The 22,731-nt window shown below is 50.1% G+C and overlaps 1 protein-coding gene across 1 annotated transcript in view; it reads left to right on the forward strand.

Annotated features, from left to right (window-relative positions):
• HEXO1 (beta-hexosaminidase 1) overlaps positions 1–22,731 on the forward strand; it is a 184,200-nt gene that overhangs the window by 49,448 nt on the left and 112,021 nt on the right. The window contains exons 5-7 of the mRNA XM_086819059.1: positions 5,980–6,091; positions 6,190–6,260; positions 6,368–6,498. Coding sequence (XP_086675185.1) covers positions 5,980–6,091; positions 6,190–6,260; positions 6,368–6,498 — 314 coding nt within the window. The remainder of the gene's footprint in view (positions 1–5,979; positions 6,092–6,189; positions 6,261–6,367; positions 6,499–22,731) is intronic.

Consider the following 22,731-nt stretch of genomic DNA (forward strand, 5'->3'; position numbering starts at 1 on the left):
GGTGAGGCACGCCTGTAGGGAAGCTAACTCAGCTTCTAAGGTGGATCGCCAGCTTTGGGATGCTGTAAGAAGGTGGCGCAGCTCGGTGCACTCATGCCGCGACTGCAAGAGGGAGGCCTGAGCCTGTTGAAGATGTTGCTGGAGAGGTGCGGTTGCTTTTGAGCGGGCCTGAGCGAGGGTAGCTTGTGCCTGTCAGAGCTGATTGCGCATGCCTTCCCACTCTCTCGAGAAGGATGAAGTAGTCCTTGGGATGCTCTAAGTAGATTCGTGCGCCGAGGGAGATTCCGTCGAAGGCATGGACGAGGCGATGGGCGCTAGCAGGGCGAGGCAGGGAGAGAATGGGTAGCCTGGTGAAGGGAAGGACATTCCAAAGTGGGCCAGGAATGGTATCACTGAAAGGAGAGTCACTGTGGCCCGTGGGTGCGGGATGCGGAAGAAGAGGAGTGGGTGTCGATGGAAGAGTGGGCCTCGGACGAGGATGGTGAGGGTGGGTTGCCATGCGAACGGGTGGAGAGGCCTACTGAGGTATCCACACGGCGGCTGAGGGTGGACTGGAATTGGCGGGAAGGGGTGGGGGTGGTGGGGAGTGGATGTCCTCGAGGGAAGGGAGCAACTCGAGATCAGAAGCTAGGGGGGTGCGGGTGACAGTAGGGGGCGTTGAGGAGGAAGTGATGCAAATTGAGGCGGGGGTGGAGAGAGTACTTGCGGAGACGGTGGTGCCGAGGATGGTGGAGATGGGGGCAGGGGAGATGTAGGATCCGAATATGGTGGTGGCAGCGACAATGGGGGAGGAGGCGAAGGTGACCTCAAAGCTTGAGGTGCGGGGGGTTGTGCGGTCGCGTTGGCGAGGGCGAGGAGAATCCTGACAGAACCTTGCCCGCATCCGACGACGGCCCGCATCCGACGACGGTGATCTCGAGGAGGAGAAGGGATGCTGCCGGTATGTGCGAGGCGAAGAAGGATGGTGGTGAGGAAGCGGATGGAGGACCATGGAAAACTGGAGCCATTCGGATTGTGGTACCGGGTGTAGAAATGACGGCATTTGGCCTGGATAGATTTGTAGATGAAGTGGCCGAAGGGGAAGGGCATGTCGGTGCAGAGGCAGTAGAAAGCTTCCGTGGTGTGGGCAGAGATGAGAGTGCGAGGGGTGGAGGGAATGTCGCGGAAGAGGAAGTAGTAGTGGAAGAAGTTGAATAGTTGGAGGCGGCGGAGGTGGTTTGGAGAGGAACCATCACCACTGAGGAGAGAGGTGGTGGCGGCACTGAGTTCTGTGGGCGACCTGCCTATGATCATGGTATTGGAATTGCGGCGTGCCACGGAGGGGTGTGGGGGACCAATGAGGGCGGTGATGTGCTGTGTGGATAGGAGGTCTATGATGGAAGGTTGGCCGGAGGAGGGGAAATTGCGGATAAGAGATGCACAGAGGGAGGGGTTGCCGGTGGGAAGGGGAAAAGAGGCAAGGCCTGCCAACCCAAGAGAGGTAAGGTGAAATGAGTGGAAGCACCTGCTCGTTGCTACGGGTAGTCCCGGGTGTACTGATCCTTTTTTTACTTATTCTTGACATCAAATAAATAAGAAAATGAAGAATTCCTTTGAGGTCTCCAAAATGAGTTCCGGTGAATTTTTGTTTGATTATAGTAGGAAATACCTTCAGTATGGTGTGTATAATAGTTAGTGTTCGTTACTATGATGTATAACATAGTGTCATATATTCCATCTTAATTGCACGAGGATCTACATAGATTCACCCTTTTAGCACGTGGGGATATTATAATGTTTCTTTTGGATCACACTTCTACTTTTTACACATTCTTGACATCAAATAAATAAGAAAATGAAGAACTTCTTAGAGGGCCCAAAATGAGCTCCGATTTTTCCTAAGGACACCACAGTTGTGCATATCTTGGGTCAAACTTGGTAATATTACTTGATTTCTTGCAGTTTCAATAATTATATCTTAAGGAACGGGGCAGTGACAACACGGGGGTGTCCCTTCTGAAAGGGGACACCGACCTTGGTAGTGACCATACTCCCCACAACGGTAGCATAAGATGGGACGGTTACGGGGAGCAGGTGGGCGAGTAGGCCGGTTTTCTGCAGTGGGTGACTGTGAGGGTGGCAGGGGTAGGAGATGGTGGGGTGGGCATGAGGTGTGGAAGGTAAGGGTTAGTGGGTGAGGGGTTAGGGGTGTATGCAAGAGTGGTTGGCTGGTACAGGTGTGGTTGCTGGGGTGAAAGATGTGAAATGACCGGTGGGGGCAGCTGGCGGAGGAAACTGTTGTTGGTGATGCAATTGGCGGAAGACCTTCAAGTAGTAACAATCCTTGTCCTCATGACTTCCTTTTTCACAGAAAGAAGAGTACTTTCTTTGTGGGCACTTTTGGGGGGAGTGCCCTGAGGCTTGGCAAATCACAATGGGCCAAGGTGTTGTCTTCACTTTGTGCCTTGTGAAGCTTCAGTTCCTCCAACTCCCGTTTGAGGATGGCCATGGGGTCTTCTTGGGATGACATGACCCAAGAGGATGAGGAACTGTTGTCGTCAAACATCAAGCGTGCATTCTCCAGCTGAGAGGCCAGCTCTTGGAAATCTAGTAAGGTGGTAGGTGCAGGCCTGCTTTCTTTGATCTTTTGTTTGGTGGACTGGGGCAAGGCTTGCAGCACCCATTGCTTGACCATGAAGTCACCAGGGTAGGCTGGCAACCGGGACACCAAGACCCTTGTTCATGTCATCAGCTCAGACACGCTTTGCCCGGGCAAGAGTTGAAGTCTTCCTAGGTCTTGGAGAATGCGGTCTTCATAGTTATTACCGGCCTGAAGGTGTGAAGGAAGGTATCCCTCAAGTTGGGCCAGTCCACAAAATGGTCATTTGCAAACTGACTAAACCACTTGTCAGCTGAGCTTTCTAGAGTGGATGGAAATAGAGCCAAGTAGGCGTCCTCCCTCTCCAGACCACAGCTTTTGTACATAGAGATGAAGCACCGCACGTGGTCATCCCCATCTTTCGAGGTGGAGCCTTTGAACATGGGAAGCTTGATGTTCTGGGGTGACCATGATTCACTGCGGCCATGGGTCGAGGCAAAGGAGCAGGACGACTTCTGGGGGGCACAAAGTTGACTGGCCGCTTGCGGCTGTAGCACTTGACAGAGAGGGGACTCTTGATGGGACTGATAGAACTAGAGCTCACGATAGCATGTATTGGGCATGCAGAGATGATGAACTACCACAATAGATGCATAAAGAATTTTTATATCAAAATTAGAATTCTCTTAAATTCTATGTTTAAATTCTCAAAATTTTGGGAACTCTTGACACACAAAAGTCCCCAATAGGATTGCCAAATTCTTAGTGTACCTGTAGCGGACTCGGTTGCCCAACATGTCGGCACACTAGAAATCACTAGGGTCCTCTCTAAGGCAGTATACCCTCACGAGTTGGCACAGGCTGGGGAGATGACGACCTTTTTGTCCCACTCCACTACGCAGTCACACAAACTCAAGAATGGAACACAACATAGGAGCCGATAGTCCCCAAGAGTGACATGCACATGCACAAGACTGAAGTCGACAAGAGTTGGAACTGCACAGAACTATGTGTTGCATTGGGGATCCTTGCTCAGTACACCAAGGTTTCTCTTTATACAATGGGCATGGCCCCTTGGGCCATCACCAGCCATGTGCTAAAAGTGGTCACTGACAGATGCTGTTGGAGTAGGTGAGAGGCGCCGAGCACAAGTGGGTGAGCACTGCTTCCAAGCGGTCAAGTGTTTAGCCAATGTGGCCCCTAAGTTTGGGAAGTGAGGCAGCCAAAGATTCCCTCCTTGTATGACTGGTGGTGACCCTTTGGGTGATCGCACTTGAGGTTCACGAAAACTTGGGGTCTTGGGTTCATGAACTTGGGGGTGCAAAAGCAAGGGCAGTGAGGGTGGCAACAATTGGGCAAAGTAGACCTCGAGCAGGCTTGACGATGGGGCCTTCGCAGCCAAAGTGGACTTTCGAACTTGATCCAGATGTATCTGTTGAGGAATTGGATGCCAATGATGGTCCTTGCCTGCTGATAGGGTGGCTTGCAAGAGATCACATATCTATCCCCGGGCTGGTCTACAGCTGATGAACTTGCAGGCCAAAGACGAAGATGAAGTGGCTGCCATAGAGTCCTCCTAAGGGGGATGCCAAAGGGAACGGATCAACTTGTTGAAGAGAACCTCTCCAAGGGAGCATCAAGAACAGAGCGGGAACAAGGAAAAAAACTGGGCAGCATGTGGGAGGCGAGGGATGAAACATGAAAAACGGGGGGGGGGGGGGGGGGGGGGGGGGTGGGTGGGTAATGTGCACTAGCCTGTAAACAGGAAGGAGTTTGGGCAGAGGCGGGGGATGGGTGCAAACAAAGGCACATGTAGAACAGGGGAGAACTGGAGGGATGTGAAGAGGTGGAGGGTGAAAGGCTGCATACGCCCGGGAGGAGGGGGGGGGTGGGGTGTGAGAGGAGGCAGCTGGTTAGGAAGTGGAGGTGGGCGAACCGGAGGCGATGGGTTGCGTATGGGCCCAAGGAAAGCATGGGAAACAGGAGGCGGAAGTGGGCAAAGAGGTTGAGCAGAGTTGCACACAGGTAACGGAGAAGGTCGGTGGGGGTGTGTAGTGCTGCGTGGTGGATAGGTGCGAACAAAGGTGCATGTAGGACAGGGGAGAACTGGAGGGATGTGAAGAGGTGAAGAAGGGTGAAAGGCTGCATAGGCCCGGGAGGAGGGGGGATGTGTGAGAGGAGGCAGCTGGTTAGGAAGTGGAGGTGGGCGAACCGGAGACGATGGGTTGCGTATGGGCCCAAGGAAAGCATGGGAACAAGTCGGAGGTGGGTGAAGAGGTTGAGGAGAAGGGGTCGAGGAGATTTGCACACAGGTAACGGAGAAGGTTGGTGGGGGTGTGTAGTGCTGCGCGAGGAGAGGGACTCTTGACGGACATAAGTGTCGTATGGAATGCATTATAGAGCTTGTTAGCATGATTTTAAGATTTCTTGATTTTGTTTCTCAAAATACCTCTCATCTTTAGCAAGAAGCTTTTTGATCAACATTTCAAGGTTTCATGACTTGGAGAGAGAGGATTAAGTTGTATAAACTGTTAGTATTTTTTGATTGGAGTTGGAATACATGTGTAGGAACTTTACTAAGCATAGTTAAAACAATAATTTCAATAGACCTTGTTCTTGCTGTGAAATAAAACATTTATGGCTCTCTCTTGTGATGGAACATTATAATTGATTGTTCAAGCAATGATTTTACGGGGTAAGGCAAAGAGGGCTGGCGCACGGGCGAGAATGTCGCGTGATGGGGCTCACAAAGAAGGGTAGCTGCTGCGCTCGAGTTGTGTTAAACAGTTTTTATTTTTTTGATTGGATTTGGAAATGTGTGTAGAAACCTTATGGAGCATAGCTAGTACGATTATCTCGATAGCCCTTGTTCTTGCAATGGAATAGACATTTATGGTTCTCCTTGTGATGGAAAATCATAATTGATTGTTCCAGCAATGAAATTTTAAATCAAGGGTTTCATCATAGTTTTTTTTCCAAGAAAAGATCCTGCATTAGTCATAAAAGATAGAACATCCACAAAAACGGACTACAATTTCATCATAGTTTGCTTTTTCATACATAGGAAAAATAATCTTAGGAGTTTTCTCTCAATCTTGGGGCGAGGAAAATTCTTGGGAAAAATATCTTTGTTAATTTTCTAAGGTCATCATAAAAAAGAAAACTTTAAACACCTGAGTGCATCTCATCTTTTATTGCTTATATTTTTTTCAAATTTGTGTGGATTAATTACTCAAATGTAGACAATATTAGTTGATGCTGTCATTTTAGCGTATTCTACTATGTTGTAAGGCCTGAGCAAAGTGGTGTCAAAAGTTGAAGGCCCTATACAATTGTTGTGGTTTTTCTTTTCAGCTAAGTCTAAGGTGTATGACTTGAAATTTTTTGTTGTTTTTTGATAGACCTTTAGTCAACTTTGTGCTTTCAACTTCAGCAGCAAAATGGTTGAATTAGCAAATGCACCTTGGGAAATTAAAGACACTCCGAGGTTCAAGTTTCGAGGCCTTCTTATTGGTAAAACTGAAGTTTTGTACCTTAAAACTTGGTTGCAGGTTTGCACAATCTTTCCTAGAATTATCGTTTAAAATGTTTGTCATTTATTGCTGTGGCAGACACCTCGCGACACTATCAGCCTGTTGCTGCCATCAAACAAGTTATTGACTCCATGGCCTATGCAAAATTTGTGAGTGCTTCTTTTTATAAACGTTCTATGGGTCCAGTCAACGAGTTTATCAAAGGTTTTGTGTGTTCACTTAAAACATCTGATGTTATCGAGCTTTTTGTTGGCAGAACGTTCTGCATTGGCACATCATAGATGAAGAGTCCTTTCCTTTGGAGATTCCGTCATTACCCAGGCTTTGGAGAGGGGCCTATACACCCTCAGAGCGATACACTATCGCAGATGCTCGTGAGATTGTTGGGTAGGTTTTTTGATTGCAAGATGATGCTGTAACAACCTTGCTTTTGATTATTCACTATTGTTAAAAAAAATTTAAATTAAAAGTAGCTCAAATCAGGGCATCTACTTCTTGCACCCCTCTAGGCTGGAAAAAATTGGTGATGGTAAGCTGAGAGGAGGGCTGTTGGGGGCGAGGTCTCTGAGTACTGACTCTTTGTGTCGGCTGAGCTCCAGTAGGAAGAGTCCAAGACACCTCTGATCTGGGTACTCCACGATCTGGGATAAGGGTCCGAAGCCCTCTCTGAATAGACAATGAAATATCCCTCTGATCTCATAGTACATTGGGCACTGGCAAACATAGTGCTCCTCCAGCTCAGCCCCCCTCTGACAGAGTCGACATGTCCTGTCCCCTCTGGGTATCTACTCAGCTCTGCCAATCTCTATCCGCAGTCTATGGGACGATACCGTAAGCTGGCCAATGGCTATCCTCTTGGCATGGGACATGAAGGCATCGAGATAACTTGGTCTTTGTATGAAACCATTTGCTGTGTGTCCGACGAAATGAGCTCTGCAGTACTGCATCTTGGTAGGCGATGAGCCTACCAAGATATGTGTTGTGTGAATAGCCCCAGTAGATCTTATCGGATCACCCGGGTCTTCTCCTCATGTATAAGCCTAATGTATGGGGAATCTGGATCATATTGAAATGGAGGGAGCTGGTCCATTTGTAATCCATGTGCTTGAAACCAGGTGAGTAGTGTGCCATGCGAAGATGAATGCTCTTCTCCGGCCGCTATCTGCTGTGATGACTGTAGTGCAAGCTGGGGGAGTCGAAGTGGATCCATCTCGCTCACCTTCTCTATATAAGTGACTGTCTGGAACAGGGCCTCCATCAACATAGGAGCCGCAACAAAACTCTGTCTGGACGATCTGGTGGGGAACAGATGGCTTTCTCGTATCGTCCATGATAGCATCATGATCTAAGGACACTCTATCCACTGGCAATTTGCCGGGGATAAATCTGGTGCCCAGAAGGGAGCTGCATACATGAGTGCCGGGGTGACTAGGGTTCAAAATGCCAACCCTTCGTCCTCGACTCCTGAAATGCACCTGGAAACACTGCCTTTCCAATAAGGTTAGAGCTGGATGTCCTTTAGTGAGTCTATCCTTTGCTGCGTGTCTCATAGAGAAGGGTGGACTAGTGACCTTAGAAGATTATGTTGCTGCCTTGGGGGCCTGAGGCGGCGCACGAGCAGAGGCGCATGCTGGGGGGGAGAGAGAGAGAGGGAGGGAGGGAGGGAAAGAAAGAAAGTTATATTAACGTCTACAAAAGGCCAGAATGACCTATGAGACTAAAAGGATTACATCATGTCCATGGAACACATCATCATGGGTACAAAAAGGTCTTCATGTGGGCGGGGTGGGGGGGGAGAGAAAGAAAGAAAGAATGAAAGTTGTATTAACGTCTTCAAAAGGCCAAAATGACCTATGAGACCACAAGGTTACATCATATCCATGAGGTACATCATCCTGGGTACAAAACAGTAATAAAGAAAGATAACAAAAATCTAGAACTATAAAATCTAATCTAAGTACATGAGATGAGAGCTCTCATATCACCCTAATACATCCCTCATGGGCCGCTGTGACATGGTGATCAAGGTGGTAAAAAAGCCGGCATGAGAAGGTCCTGCGATGATGGCCCGGATCCTCCTATGGTGGCGTGGCCGTGGGCGAGGGCCATGGGGTTTGGGGCATCGAGCTCTGCATAACTCAGTGGCTCTGTCGAGTGTCATACCTCTTGCCCGAGCTCTTTCACTAGCCTGTGGTCCGGGTATGGTGGGTGGATCGGCCCTCGGAGTGCTGGTATGGAAGCAGTTGGTGAGAGCTCTCTGTTTTGGTCCTCAAGCTTGTAGCTGATCTGGATCTCACTAAGGACTCCCTATGTTTGTGGAGCTCTAGAATAAAAAAAAGAAGAAAAATTAACAAGCATCTCTGATCCGGGAAGTCCATGATCCTGGAAAGTGATCCGAACCCTGCTCGGAAGAGGTAGTGGAACCTCCCCTGAATCTCATAGTATACAGGGCATCGGCATATGTCATGATCCTCTGTCTCGAGCTCTGTGTGACAGAATTGGCATATCCTGTCCTCTGGTGCGACCGCCCTGGATCCATATCTGGCAGTCTCCACTTTCAGCTAGTGGGACGAGGCGCGGATCTGGCCGATCGCACATTTTATCCCAAGAGATAGGTGCGTGTCCATGTAGCGTGGGTAGATGATGAAACCATCCTCTGTCAGGCAAAGGAGGTGATCTTTGTAGAAGGGCATCTTCGTCCCCAGTGGACGACTAGGTGAACTGCATGTCCTCTGAGTATCTAGTCTGACCATGTCCTTCTTGATAGCCTTGTTTCGCTCTGTGTGGCTGAGAGAAAATGACGGCGCCTCTATGATGTACTAGAACGGGGGGAGTGCCTCCATCTGCATGCCGTGCATGCCAAACCAAGTGCCTACCTGTGCATACTAGCACTCTGTATCTTCCTTGAGTGTCAGCTGTCTTGAGGACTCCAGGGCTAGCCGGGGGTGTCTATCTAGTGGAAGCTCCCATAGCCTGTGCCAGTATGTCACTGTCTGGAATAGAGCCTCTGTCACTATCGGACCTCGGTGCAGCCTCTCATCTCTGCCCGCACAATCTCATGTGGCACTGATTGCTTTCTCCTAATCATGCGTGAGATCATCGCCACTAGGGGTCTCTCCATCGGCTTCCACCCATTAGTACCTCCTTTGTATCTGTATCGGCCAGCTCTCTCCTGTCACGTGCATCCCGCACTTCGATGCCACGTAGACGTATCTATACAGAAGGTGCAGGCTCTGGGATGGTAAACTGGTCCTATGTGAGCCCGAGTCAGCCAGGGATCCATCCCAGTCGTCCGAGGTCAGGTGTGAATTGTCCTGCACATGAGTCCAAGGTCAGGTATGCACTGTCCTGCACATGAAACATTGCCAGTCGGTGCTGTGAGTCAGCGTACTCGTTCTCAAGCGTCGCGTTTTCCATCTCCTCCTCCCTCTCCTTCCGTATCCCAGATTCTAGATCCTCGACATAGGGACTCTCTCGCGGGGTCATGACCGCAGCTGAGCTCTTTGCTTGAGTTGCAGATGCGTGCATTGGAGATCTGACAACGTGAAGATGAAGCCATGCGACGCGTGGATTACGAGCGTTACCTTGCAACTTTGGACGCCAGATTGACACCAGCGGCGCCCTCGAATCATTTTCCCGAGAAAATGAACTTCAATAAGTATAATGGTAAACTCGATCCCACAACTCTCTATTCATGGTTGCATCAGTTTGAAGCTTACTTTGCCGCAATTAGAAAGACAGATACTGACAGAGTGATCTTAGCTAGTCGGTACTTGGAAGGTGAGGCCATTCCTTGGTGGACTCAGTGGGCTCATGCCCACACTAGATTAGGTATGGTAGCTTATGTGTGGGACAAGTTTGTTTAGGCCATCCACCTTTGAAGATGCACTCTCGCTTGCGCAGAGTGCAAAAATGAAGCATAATGGTGGCAAGCGCAAGACTTCCCGGAGCCGGCTTCTCCCAAAGCTACTGCCTCGGGGGGAAAAGGCCAGAACCAGACGGGGTCTTCCCCAGGACAGCACGGGAGCCTCTGGCTTCAAGAACTCGAACAATGTGTCTAAGCTTACTCTAGACCAGAAAGCGGAGGCAGGCAAGACAGGTGGCAAGTTGAGTGCTGAGGAGCTTTCTCAGTACAAGGAGGGTAGATGTTTCTTTTGTCATACAAAAGGACATACTTCTCGGGAGTGTCCTACCGCCGCCGCTGCCTCCACAGCTTCAGTGGTGAGCCCTGCTCCCACACAGACCCCATTGGCTGCCCCTAGTCTTGCACACCTGTTTAACAGGGCACTAGCAGAGGGTTTGCCTGCGGAGTGGACGATGCACACCAGTGTGCCGATCCACAAAAGAGGGGATATGCTTGATCTGAGTAACTACAGGACGGTTATGGTTGGCCACGTGTTGGCCAAACTCTATGGTGCAGTGTTGGAGCAAGAGCTTAGCTTATATGCTGAGCGAGCAGGTTTACACTCATCAGGGCAGGCAGGCTTCAGGAGAGCTTTCTCTACCACTGACCATGTATTCACTTTGAGATGTATGATTGATTGGGGCAGAGTGAGGAAGAGAAAGCTCTATTGCTGCTTTGTGAATTTCCGCAAGGCATTTGACACAGTACCACGAGAGAGGCTCTTTCAGCGACTGCAGTCTCTTGGCATACCAGCAGATATGACATGGGGCATCTATGCATTATATGAGCAGGTTTTTGGGCGAGTCAGATGCCCAGGAGGTTTGTCCGAGACTATTGCTAGCACCACTGGTGTGAAGCAAGGATGCCCACTTTCCCCCACGCTATTTGGGTTATACATTGATGAGGTGGCTGACTTCATTACACGGGGAGGCGGAGATGGAATTGATCTAGCAGGTACCTCAGTACATATTATGCTTTATGCTGATGATATTGTATTAGTGTCTGAGTCTCCAGGAGGTCTACAGCAGCATCTACATGCACTCGATGATTTCTGCACACAGAGGGGTCTTTCTGTGAACCTTGGGAAAACCAAGGTTGTGGTCTTTCATACATCAAGACAGGGCAGGAGTCAGCTAACATTCACTCTCGCAGGACGCCAGGTGGAGGTGGTGACATCATACGTGTACCTAGGGGTTACCTTCTCTGCAGAAGCAGCCACGCGCTTCACCATGGGTTCAGTAGCTAGAGCTAGATTGACATGGGGATATGCAGCATTGGCTATGCTAGGGAGACAGTGCCACCAAGCGCATTTTCAGGAGCCCCGGACGAAGGGGTATTGACACATTAGTCACACCGGCACTGATGTATGGAGCAGCAGTATGGGCGCCAAGCCTTGCTACCCATTGGTGGACACAGATAGAGAGACCACAGGCCCTCATGATGGCACGCATGATACGCAGCAAACCGTCAATACCTCATGACATTATCCGGGCAGAGTTTGCTGCACTTCCTATGATGGTATAGGCCATATTCCAGACTATATGCCTGCTAGACAGATTCAGAGAGATGCCACAGGATAGATTGTCATACAGAGCTTTTGAGGTATCTAGACAGCTGGCTGAGGCAGGAGATAGAGGATCATGGTATGCACAGGTCACACATTGGTTTTTACAGCATGGCCTAGACATGGATCATCTACCACCATTCTAGTATGACAGGGATGCAGCATATATCCGTCTCTCATAGTGAGAGGAACAGAGTATTGAGACAGGACCTATGGCAGCTCTATACACGAGAGACATGGATATCCCCTACACAGCCTCTTCCACCAAAGATGCTATACTACAGACATCACTTCATGTATCACTGATGATGGATTTATATAGAGGCCTAGATACATGGAGGGCTTTTTACCACACGGCTCCCGAGTGGCTATTTGGTCAGCTTAGAGTTTCATCACATCGATTGGAGATCGAGACTGGCCGATCAGCATGGATCCCCCGAGAGGAGAGGGTATGCAAATTGTGCAGAGAGGAGGTGGAGAGTGAGGAGCATTATGTATGCAGATGCAGAGCATATACAGCCATGAGAGAGAGATATCCCATTTTATTCAGAGAGCCACATTCCCTACGCCAGATCTTTGGGGCAGCAGACCAACGCATAGTGGGGAGATTCATTCTAGACATACAGCGTCACAGAGAGACATCATTACAGGCTCAGACAGCTCCAGAGGGGGGACGACAGACACAGATTACTACATTTTTTCAGAGATCCATCCCACTCCCAGCCCCTACACAGCAGGGAATTACTCTCCAGAGAGCAGAGACACTCAGAGCCCACAGGAGACAGAGGACACCTGGCTTTCGGACACCACGCCTATACTAGAGAGAGATGACAGAGATTAGAGCTCAGTTTCACAGAGAGGGTGCGGAGCGACTGGCTCGCTTCAGAGCAGACCCAGGCATGTTCTTCAGGGAGCTGTGGACACCCCCTTCATTGATGTATACCATTTTATACCCCCAGTATGGTACATGATGGAGCTAGCTAGGTTGCATATCATGATTGTATACTTCATGCATAAAGCTTTGCATTCTCCTAGTAGTAGAGCTCCATCCCCTCCCCCCCACTCATTGTACTTATTGCACACCCAGATTCAGCTTTTTTTTTTTAGTTCAGTACTTTTTCATTTTGTTGGGATGACAGAGGATATCCCACACAGGTACACTAATTTGTCTGATAAGCCGAGTTCGGTCTTTTGGAAGACGTTAATAAATCTTTTTGTCTTTCTTTCTTCTTTCTTTCTATCACTAGAGAGATATCATAGCTCTCCCAATGAGGCCTGAGAGTAGGGATCCTATGCATCTGTCGAGTGAGAAGCGTGGCATTCCGGACCGTGAAGCTAAAAAAAGGAAGGGCTTTTAATGGATTGAAAGCATCAATCCACTCCCACTCTCCTGGATCCCACTGAAGATATCTGATAGGACTACCACTATATAGCCACAAACACGAAGAGCCATGAGTTACTATCTGAGGAGAAGGGTCAATGAACCAATGCTTCCTGAACGACCAATAATCCTCACTGGACTAAGCCTAGCATCTGGGATGATCCCCTCCATGCTACATCTCCTCAATCTCCCTCCAGGCATGATAGAGTAGATGATGCAATCTATAGCCTCCTGGCCTGGGAGAGCAATGACCTGCAGAGGTATGCCTATCCTCGAAAAGACTCCCAGCTAACTCGGATGAAAGTCTCTATGAAAGGTCCCAGAGAGCCACTCATGCAGAATAGCTACATCAATCTGATCAATACTTATGCGAGAGCCCCTAAGATGCTGAATGGATGCAGCTCTCCAATCCTCCGGAAGACTCTTAAAGGTCTTCCAAGCAAAAAATGTGTGTGCACATCTCTGCCATCCTGACAACTGCATGTAACGAGATGTACCAAGTGGCCGACTGGCCTCATCCTTGATGAACTCGTTCCACATAATAGGTTGTCGGTCAGCCTCATCCAAAGATCTAGGAAGCGTTTGTCGCAAAAATGGTCTCATGCTTCTCCATGCTCTGACAATGGCTGCAATAAGAGGGGAAGATGGTGCCCTAATATCAGCCTCTATGAACAAAAACCGTGTGCTGGGCAGCCAGTCTCTCCCAACACGGGGTGTACATCCGGAAATCTGAGACAAGAAAAAATCCTTCCAAGGCTCACTGCCTGGTAGGAAACCGCTGACCACACGCTTGCAGAGCAACGCCTTGCAGTGAACATCCGGATCAATAATATTCAGTCCCCCCTCTCGTCTGGCCTGAATAACTATGAGCCAAGCTACCCTGGCACGAGTGTCTATGGTGCCATCCAAATCCGACCAAAGAAAATTGCAGATCAATCTCCGCAATTGACCAATGCACGCACGAGAGAAGCACCAACAAGAGGCAATAAACCAAGCCAAGGCAAGCAATACTTGATTAGCCACCAAAGCTCTAGAGGCTGAATCTGATCTCCTGGAACTCTAGTGAAGAAGCTTCTTTCGGATGCTCATAAGTACCGGAGCAAATTGCTTTGCATGAGAAATATCAATCCCAACCTAGCATCCCAAATATCTAGCAGTGCATCCTTTCTTGATCCAAGTAAAACCAAGCTCTGCACCCCAAGCAACTCTTGGTGAGTCACTAATTCAAAAACCAACAGATTTGTGCCAATTAATGAGTGCCCTTGCTGCCAAACAAAACTCTTCCAGTGCTACCCGGAAGGAACATAAGCATATGTGTGAGGCCTCCAAGAACATGGTTGTGTCATCAGCTAACTCGGAGTCAACCAGCTCCTCATGACTATGAAGAGGCAACCTCAATCCAGAAATACCGGCAGTGGAGCGGAGGAAGATGATCATGGCCTCTGCAACTATGATATATAATAAAGGGGCTAAAGGGCAACCCTGCCGTACTGAGCGAGAAATCTGAAACCGTCTCCTCTATCACCCCAAGCGAGCACATTACTGTGGGCATCACGATACATGCATGAAACTCCCTTGATCCATCTCTAAGAGAAACCATATGGCTAAGAGTACCCTCAAGGAAGTCCCAATCCACTCTATCATAGGCCCTCTCAAAATCCAAGAGCAGAATGACTTAGGGTTGATTGCTTGCTTTGGCCCATTCCACGGCCTTGCAAAATGAGAAAATGTTATCAAAGATGCTCCTTCCGTGCAAGAATCCATTTTGAGTATCATGAATGACATCCTGCGAAATTGGCTGCAATCTGATGCTCACAGTGCTGCAATCTGATGCTCACAGCCTTAGCAAGAATCTTATATGCAGTCCCAAGTAAGGTCTCCACTGGCCAATCAATGCTTTATCCCCACTCTTAGGGATAAGATGGATAAGCCCCTCAGTGAGAGAAGAAGGCATAGAACCTATGTCCCATATCTCCTAGAGAGCCAATGTGATCTCAGCCCCAATCTCATCCCAAAAAGTAACGAAAAAAATAGGGGAGAGGCCATCCTCCCCTGGACACTTACCATGAGGTAAGGCATGAAGAGCATGATAGAACTCCTGCATAGAAAAAGGGGCATCCAGAACGGCACGCATCTAATCAGTGATCAAGTGTGGTAGTGCATTCGAAACCTTCCACTGTGCCCTGTGTCTCAAATCAGAGTGAGGCTCAGCACTAAGAAGCTCGTAATAGAAATCAGTGGCAATCTGTCTAACCATAAGAGGATCTGAGTGAAGAGTGCCATGTGAATCCTGCAAACTGCCTGACACTCTTTGGCATGAGATGGGCTGTGAGTAGTAAAGAAATGTTTGTTGCATTTGCCACCCATCTGGGCACACTTTTTAGTCCACTGCAGATGGAGCTAAAGGTGGAGTATGATTGACAACTGCAATTATTCCTTATATGATTGGTTATTGAGCTCTCATCCCTGCCAGAGCATAGTGGATTATGCTTATGCAGGATGGATTGAAAATTGGTTTGCTGAATGTGTATGCTCCTGACCTCAGAGGTGAAAGAATTCTTTTTCGGAATGTCATCATGGCTCTTTCCCACGGGAAGATCATGGGATCGTTGGGGGTGACTTCAACATGGTTGAGCAACCCGCAGATAAGAAGGGGGGACATGAAGGCATCATTCATCCACTTGAGAGGGCATCCTAGGAGAGAGTTATCTTTTCCTTTCATGTCAGGGATTGTTGGTCAGAGAATGACTTCCATAGGAATCCAGATTCACTCCTCTTTTCTTGGAGTAATCTCAGGAGTGGTGCAGGTTGCATTTAAGCCCACTTGGACCGCTATTATGTTGATGGTTGGGTACTTGATAGTGGTGCAGGTTGCATTTAAGCTCACTTGGACTGCTATTATGTTGATGGTTGGGTACCTGATAGAGATGGCACTATCTTCATTGCCATAGGCACCTACGAGTCAGACTATTGTCCTATAGTTTTGTGCATCAGAGATCTGGGGAGCTAGAATTCTCCCTGCTATCTGAACCTGGTGAGCCTATCTTGAACAGCGCTCTGTAAAAAGGTGTTGATCTCTGGCAGTCCAGAATCAAGAACTGATTTCGCCTCTCCCGGCCTAAAAGTGATGGTCTCCCAACTCTCCTCAACTCTTGTGGCGATATCTGGGCCCTGGACCAAGCAATCAGGAATGCGGACACTCTGCTCATGCTCTGGTCTCCATGTGTTCTCCAGGAGAAGGATAACTGGCGAATGATCTGACAGCATGGTGCCTGCAAGAATACTGATAAAACCCACCTCTGTTGCAAGCCCACTTGGCACTCAGCCATATAAAATTTGTCAATGCGCTGGAGGAGAAGCGAAGGCTCCTTGTTGTGCGGCCAAACTCTGGGAAGTGCAATGGATCCTCATGCCTCAGGGAGAGGACCAGCTCCTCCTGTGTACTCACTCCCTACGATAGTATCCAAGCCTCCTCCCTGTCTGTCCTTTGGGTTCTCCAACATGTTGAAATCTCCACCTATGCACTAAAAATCTGCATGGGGAAGTGCATGTCTCACGGTCTACCAAGGTCTCACCTAGGCCCGAAACTCAGTCCGCCCCGTGACCCGCATAAATGTTGAGATCCACATGGTCCTCACCAACCCTGACTATAATCCACTGCACCGTTCCGTGAACAATGATACTTGAATCCAGCACGGATGGGAGCAGCTACTCACTGACCGAAATGCACACCCGTCCCTGGTTCCCCTTGGGGCCAAAAGCGGGGGACCAAAAGCTATGGTTGTCTCTGGATAAAATCTTCCCGCATCTGCGGGAGCGCCCTGCCAAAAGGTGATGTTCCTACATGAACAAGAGATCAACTCGGCCTGCTACGCAGCTTCTCTTGGAGAAGTACCCCTCCTCTGCAGTGGAAGCGAGCCCCCCCCATCCCGTGAACATTCCAAGAGACGATCCACATAACTAGGGATGGGAGGAGTAAGACCTGAAGACACCCTCTCCACGGAGGGTCTTCGGGGTCGGTTTGGAGGGAGAGTAATCACAATCTGTCTGGGGCCGGGCGGGCCAAGTGATCCTTGAACTCGTCCTCCATAAAGCTCCACTCCGCTTTGGCCCTGCAGTACGTCTGTTGTGTGTCCATCCATCGCAATAAAGGAATCGGAAAAAGGGCCTCAAAAGGATAGTGACTGTGCCACATGGAGGAAAACGTACAATATCATCTCCAAGCTCGAGGCGTCAATGTCTCCAACCCGATCTTGGAGGCAGGAACCTGCTAGCTCCATGTGGGCCAAAAGGGCCAGAAGTGGGTGATGATATCGACTAGGTGGCTATCACCCAGATGCTGAGCTAGGGACACCGCCTCAGAGTGGATGGCAGAGGAGGCAGACTTGCAATCCCACTCCCTGTTGGGAGTGACAATAAGAGCGAAAGAGGGGACCACCGTTCCATTGCCCTGGTGTGGTGGAAGACCCGCAAACGCAGAGAGGTGCTGCAATCTCCGAGAACTCTCCAGCTGTGATACTCACAGTACGCCGTTTACTCGTTGGATCATATTCACCACCTTTCACCTTGGTACACTTACCCTGGAGATTGCGTGAGATTTTACAGAGTATCACACTGGCTCACCAGGAAGGCATCTGAGGAGGCCATAGTCATCAGGTGCCCCCCTGATGAGGGGTGGCCGCCCCATGAATCGGGGAGAAGGGCAGCCATTGGGGAGGCTACAATAGTCATCTCCACTGAGTCTATGAACTGATATATCCATCGCCAGACCAAGCTGGGTTGTTGACTCTGGAGGGGGTTGGCCATGGCAATGGAGAGGGGAAGCTGAGGGAGGGGGGAGAAGAGGGGGTAAGAGGGAGGAGGGCTCTAATGGGGGCGTTGGCAAGTGCCCTCTTCCCACTGGGCCTGGGAGGGGCGTTCGGCCGCGAGCGTTGGCTGGTTAGGTGCCTCTACCCTGGTCTTAGGCCGTGCGTCCCCTGCTCTTGCCGATCACGCCTACTAGGGCCTCAGGTGGGGGTCAGGGGGCGCCCTCCATGGGCCTAACGCCGAGGACAGGATCGAACAAGGTGACCCATTTACCTGCAGATGAAGCACTAGCCCGGGAGATCAGTGTACTCTGCCCGCTGAAGAACCAGATCACCTTGGAGGCCCAGGGAGTGCAATTACTTGCGAAAGATCCTCTGAGGAGGCAACACGGACTCTGATGGACAGGATGCCCGCTGTCTTGGCCACCATTGATGTGGTTGTCTGTGGGGACTCCAAAACCTGTCCTATCAATCATCCAATCAATCGAAACAGTGGGTGATACTCCGTCCGGAGGCCGGGGAAGTGTCAAATCCCCACCGAATCTCCTCGTGATCGTTCCTGGTACGAGACTCGAATCCTGCAAACAAACGAATAGACAACAAGGGGGTGCAGGCCTGACTCACCTCCCAACCATGACAGCCGTGGGCAAGCCCACAGTCTTGGCTGTCCCCACCGAGCCACGAGCTGAGCTAACTAGGTTGACGTACCGACCAATCTCCTCCTCGCAACGTCTCATACCGCCACGAAGCTACCCTCGCGGGCCTCGAGATTGCTGCCGGCCTCGGTTGCATAAAGCAGGTGCACGTCTGCACTAGATCCAGGCTCCAAGACCATAGAGCTCTCACAAACTCGCGAGACTCTCTATATCTCAATAACTAACCTTGGCCACCCTTTTATAGGCTCTTGGCCGGTCATCGGGCGTCCACACTTGGGCGCCCGCCCGTCCATACTTGGGTGCCCGCCCGTTAGTCTATCCCTAACTTGGCTCGTCAATCAGCCTGCCTAGCTCCAAGCTTCCCCAAACCTCGAAGCTAGTCTTGCATGCGTGTAGCAGACGGTAGATACACACTGTGCACATGACATACTCCCCTTCCTCTAAGAGCTCACTAAAAAGCCAGGGTAATCTCTCTGAAGAGTAGTCAATGTCTCCCACGTAGCGTCCTCCTCAACACGATCCTTCCACTTGATCTTGTATTCCGTGATAAGCATATTACGCAATCTTCTTTCACGAAATCCAAGAATCTTTTCAGGTTCGTGCGGAACAAATGTCATGTTCTCGACATCTATAATTTCTTGAGGAGTAACTAACTGATCTGTTCCACCCAGTACTTCCTTAAGTCTACTGACATGAAATAAAGGATGAACTTTTACATGAGAAAGCAAATCCAATTCATATGCAATGGAACCAATCCTTCGTGTAATACGAAAAGGTCCACAGTATCTAGGGGATAATTTTGGAGATCGACCTGTCCGTAAAGTCTCGGAATCTTTCGGAACTCGCAAATACACCATCGTTCCTTGAGAGAACTCTTTGGGTGAACGATGTCTATTAGAATAAAATCTGTCTCGGTCTTGAGCACTTCTAATAGATTCCTTCGCAACTTGTAACATTTCCTGCATATCTTGCAAAAATTTACGTGTTGCATCATGCTGAAGTCCTGAGAATCCTACTGTAACAGGTGATCTAGGTTGAAAACCATACATAAGCATGAAAGGACTAAAACCTGTACTCGTATGCTTAGTACTGTTATATGCAAATTCTAACATAGGAAGATAATCCTCCCATGAACTCTGTCTTTTGGATACATATGCTCGAAGCATATCCTCCAAAAACTGATTCACTCTTTCAGTCTGGCCATCAGATTGAGGATGATCAGAGGAACTCAAATTCAAAGTTGTTTCCAACTTCTCAAAAACAAGTTTCCAAAAATCACTTGTAAACTTAGAGTCTCTATCACACTGACTATGTCCTGCGGTAACCTATACAGTCTAAACAATTGCTCGATAAACTGCCGTGCTAATTGCGTAGCTATAATAGTCTTCCAGGTCGGTAAAAATCTAGCCATTTTTGTCAAGCAATCTACCACAACCCAAATAGAATCGTGGCCTTGATGTGTTCTTGGCAATCCGGTAATAAAATCCATGGAAATACTTTCCCATTTATTACCTGGGATTTGCAAAGGATGCAACAACCCAGCCTGTCTAAAGCGTTCAGGTTTATTTACCTGACAAATTTGACACTTGAGAACATAATCTTCTACATACCCTTTCATCTTTGGCCAATAAAAAGTGTGTTTTACTAACGATAGTGTCTTGTGTACCCCAGGGTGTCCAGCAGAAGGGGCGTCGTGACACTCCTTAAGAATCTTGGACCTAATGTCCCGGATCTGTGGTACACAAATTTTGTCATTACGGAATAGTAAACCATTCCGAATCATCCACTGGCCTCCTGCAGCCTGAATGGTAGACTGCTCAGTCATCGAGTCTTGGTCAATCAATGAGCTCCCGTCCTGGATCTTCTACCAAAATGGACCAAAATAACTATCAGTCCTGCAAAGCTCAAAATCAAAATCTTACAGTAATTCAGCCCATCGAGCTTTCCTTCCTCTCAAATCGTCCGCATCACACACATACTTGATTGACTGATGATCAATCAATACCACAAACTTGGAGCCATATAAATAATGTCTCCAAACCTTGAGAGCGTGAATCACAGCATAAAGCTCCTTCTCAAGGGTTGGCCCACGAGATTGAGTGTCGTCTAGCTTTTTACTTTCAAAAGCAACAGGTCTACCATCTTGAAATAGAGCAACCCCGATGGCACAGTCACTGGCATCAGTTTTAAGAACATAAGGCCGACTAGGATCGGGTAATGCTAAGATAGGTGCTTCCTTGACTTTATCTTTCAAAAGTCTGAAGGCCATATCCAAATCATTATTCCAAGTGATAGGCTGATTTGACTTACGTCCACGACTTTTCAACAAGTCGGTCATCGGTAGTGTGAGCTGAGAGTACTCCCGCACAGATTTCCGAAGAAAAACAACAAAACCGAGAAAAGAATGAAGTTGTTTCACTGTTCGCGGTATAGGCCAATCCAGAACCTTCTGAACTCGGTCATAGTCAATGCTCAACCCATCTCGAGTGATCTTGTGTCCCAAGTAAATGATTTTTGTCTTAAAGAACTCACATTTACTTAATTTAGCATATAGTCGATTCTGTCTTAAAATAGATAAGACAATCGTGAGGGTAAGTTGTAGAACTGCTCGCTGAAGCTCCCCGCCTCACCCTGCTCTGCGCACCCTCGCTCCCTCCCCCTCCTCGCGCCTGTTTTCCTTCCGCCCCCCGCTTGCTTCCCTCTGCTCGCCGCTGCGCCCCCCCTCTCCTTCCTCGCTGCTGCGCCGCCCCCCCCTCCTTCCTCGCCGCTGCGCCCCCCTCTTCGCCATTTCGCCTCCCCCCCCCGCTGCCGCCTGTTCGCCTCACCCCCCCGCTGCCGCCTGTTCCCCCCCGCTGCCGCCTATTTGCCATCCCCCCCCCGCTGCCGCCTGTTGTCATCCCCCCCCCCGCTGCCGCCTGGTCGCCCCCCCGCCTCTTCGCCTGCTCTCGCCGCCTCCATTCAGCAGCGCCCCGCCTCCCTCCTCCTCGCGTTGTCGCCGCCCCCCCCCCTCTGGGCCTCTCCTCTTTTCGCCGCCCCCTCCTTCCCTGCTTTTCACCCCTTGGGGGTTTTTGTTTTTTTTCCCTCTTCGTCTTCCGTCCTTCCGCCTCTTGGTGTGCAGCCCGCTTCTTGCAGGTTTTCCGCTTTCGCCTCGCCTTCGCTTGAGCTTCAGACTCTGATGGAGACTCCTCCCGCCTCGTCTCACAGGGACTCTTCCGCAGCCCCCTCGCCCGCCACCGAGGTCCTCCCCATCAGGCTTTCTCTTTCGCCGGAAGAGGAAGCGAGCCTCACCGCAGAGGTGGAACGCCTTCAGGCTCACTCCACCATCTGCCGTATAGTCGGCACTCGCCCCAGCAGAGGGGAGATCAGGGATCTACTTCAGGCTCGCCTTCTTGCAGATGTGGGCAAGATCCTTGATGTACAGCTCTTGGGCCGGGGACATTATCAGATCGAGTTCGAGGCCGCCCAGAGCGTTGCCAAGGTCCTTGCCATGAGTCCTCTGGATATCAGGGGTGCTCGGGCTTTCTTCAGGCCTTGGCAGCATGGATTTGACCCAGCTGCGGCGGAGCAGGGAGAGCGCCTCTTCCATATTACAGTTTGTTTCCCTGGTCTCCGCCGGGAGTATCTTCCGCTCCTCTCCAGGCTCGGAGCACTGGTGGGCTCGGTTCTTGAGACGGGCCCCTCAGCAGCTTCAGTGGTGGCCAGAGCAGCTGGGCTACCTTCGGTCAGAGTGTTAGTATCTGACATCTCCTCCCTTCCTAAGGTCATTCAGCTGCCTAGGATAGGGGGGGGGTGGATAGATCAGAGAGTGGAGTTCTCGGGGCTCCCGAACCAGTGCTTCATTTGCAGGCAGGTCGGTCATTTGGCCAAGGCCTGCCCTCGCAGGAGACCTCGGCCCTCACCACAGCAGCAGGCCACGGATGGCCCGCCCACAGATTCGGCTCGGCAGGCTGCCTCAGGGACACCTGCTCAGGCCACAGAGACCTCGGAGTGGCAGCCTGGACAGGGGCACCGTCGAGGGAGACAGCCACAGCAGCACGCCCAGGTACCGCTGCAGCAGCAGCCACAGTCTCAGCCTCACTGGGTTCCCGTGAGGAACAGATTTGCTCCCCTTCAGGAGGAGACCCCTGCAGCGACCGAGGACCAGGAGATGCCAGCTCCCCCTCCTTCACCTCCCCCACACCCATCCCCTCCCACCGCCTCGCTTCCACCATCGCCTCCTCCCGCCCCCGCTCCGGTCTCGGCAGCGGCTCCCTCTCCTCCTCCCTCGCCTCCCCCTCCTCCCCCTCCGCCCGCCTCGCCTTCCCGGGAGG

This window comes from Cibotium barometz, chromosome 25 (genome assembly GCF_041138505.1).
Source record: "Cibotium barometz isolate CiBa-2024 chromosome 25, ASM4113850v1, whole genome shotgun sequence".
Taxonomy (NCBI): Eukaryota; Viridiplantae; Streptophyta; class Polypodiopsida; order Cyatheales; family Cibotiaceae; genus Cibotium; species Cibotium barometz.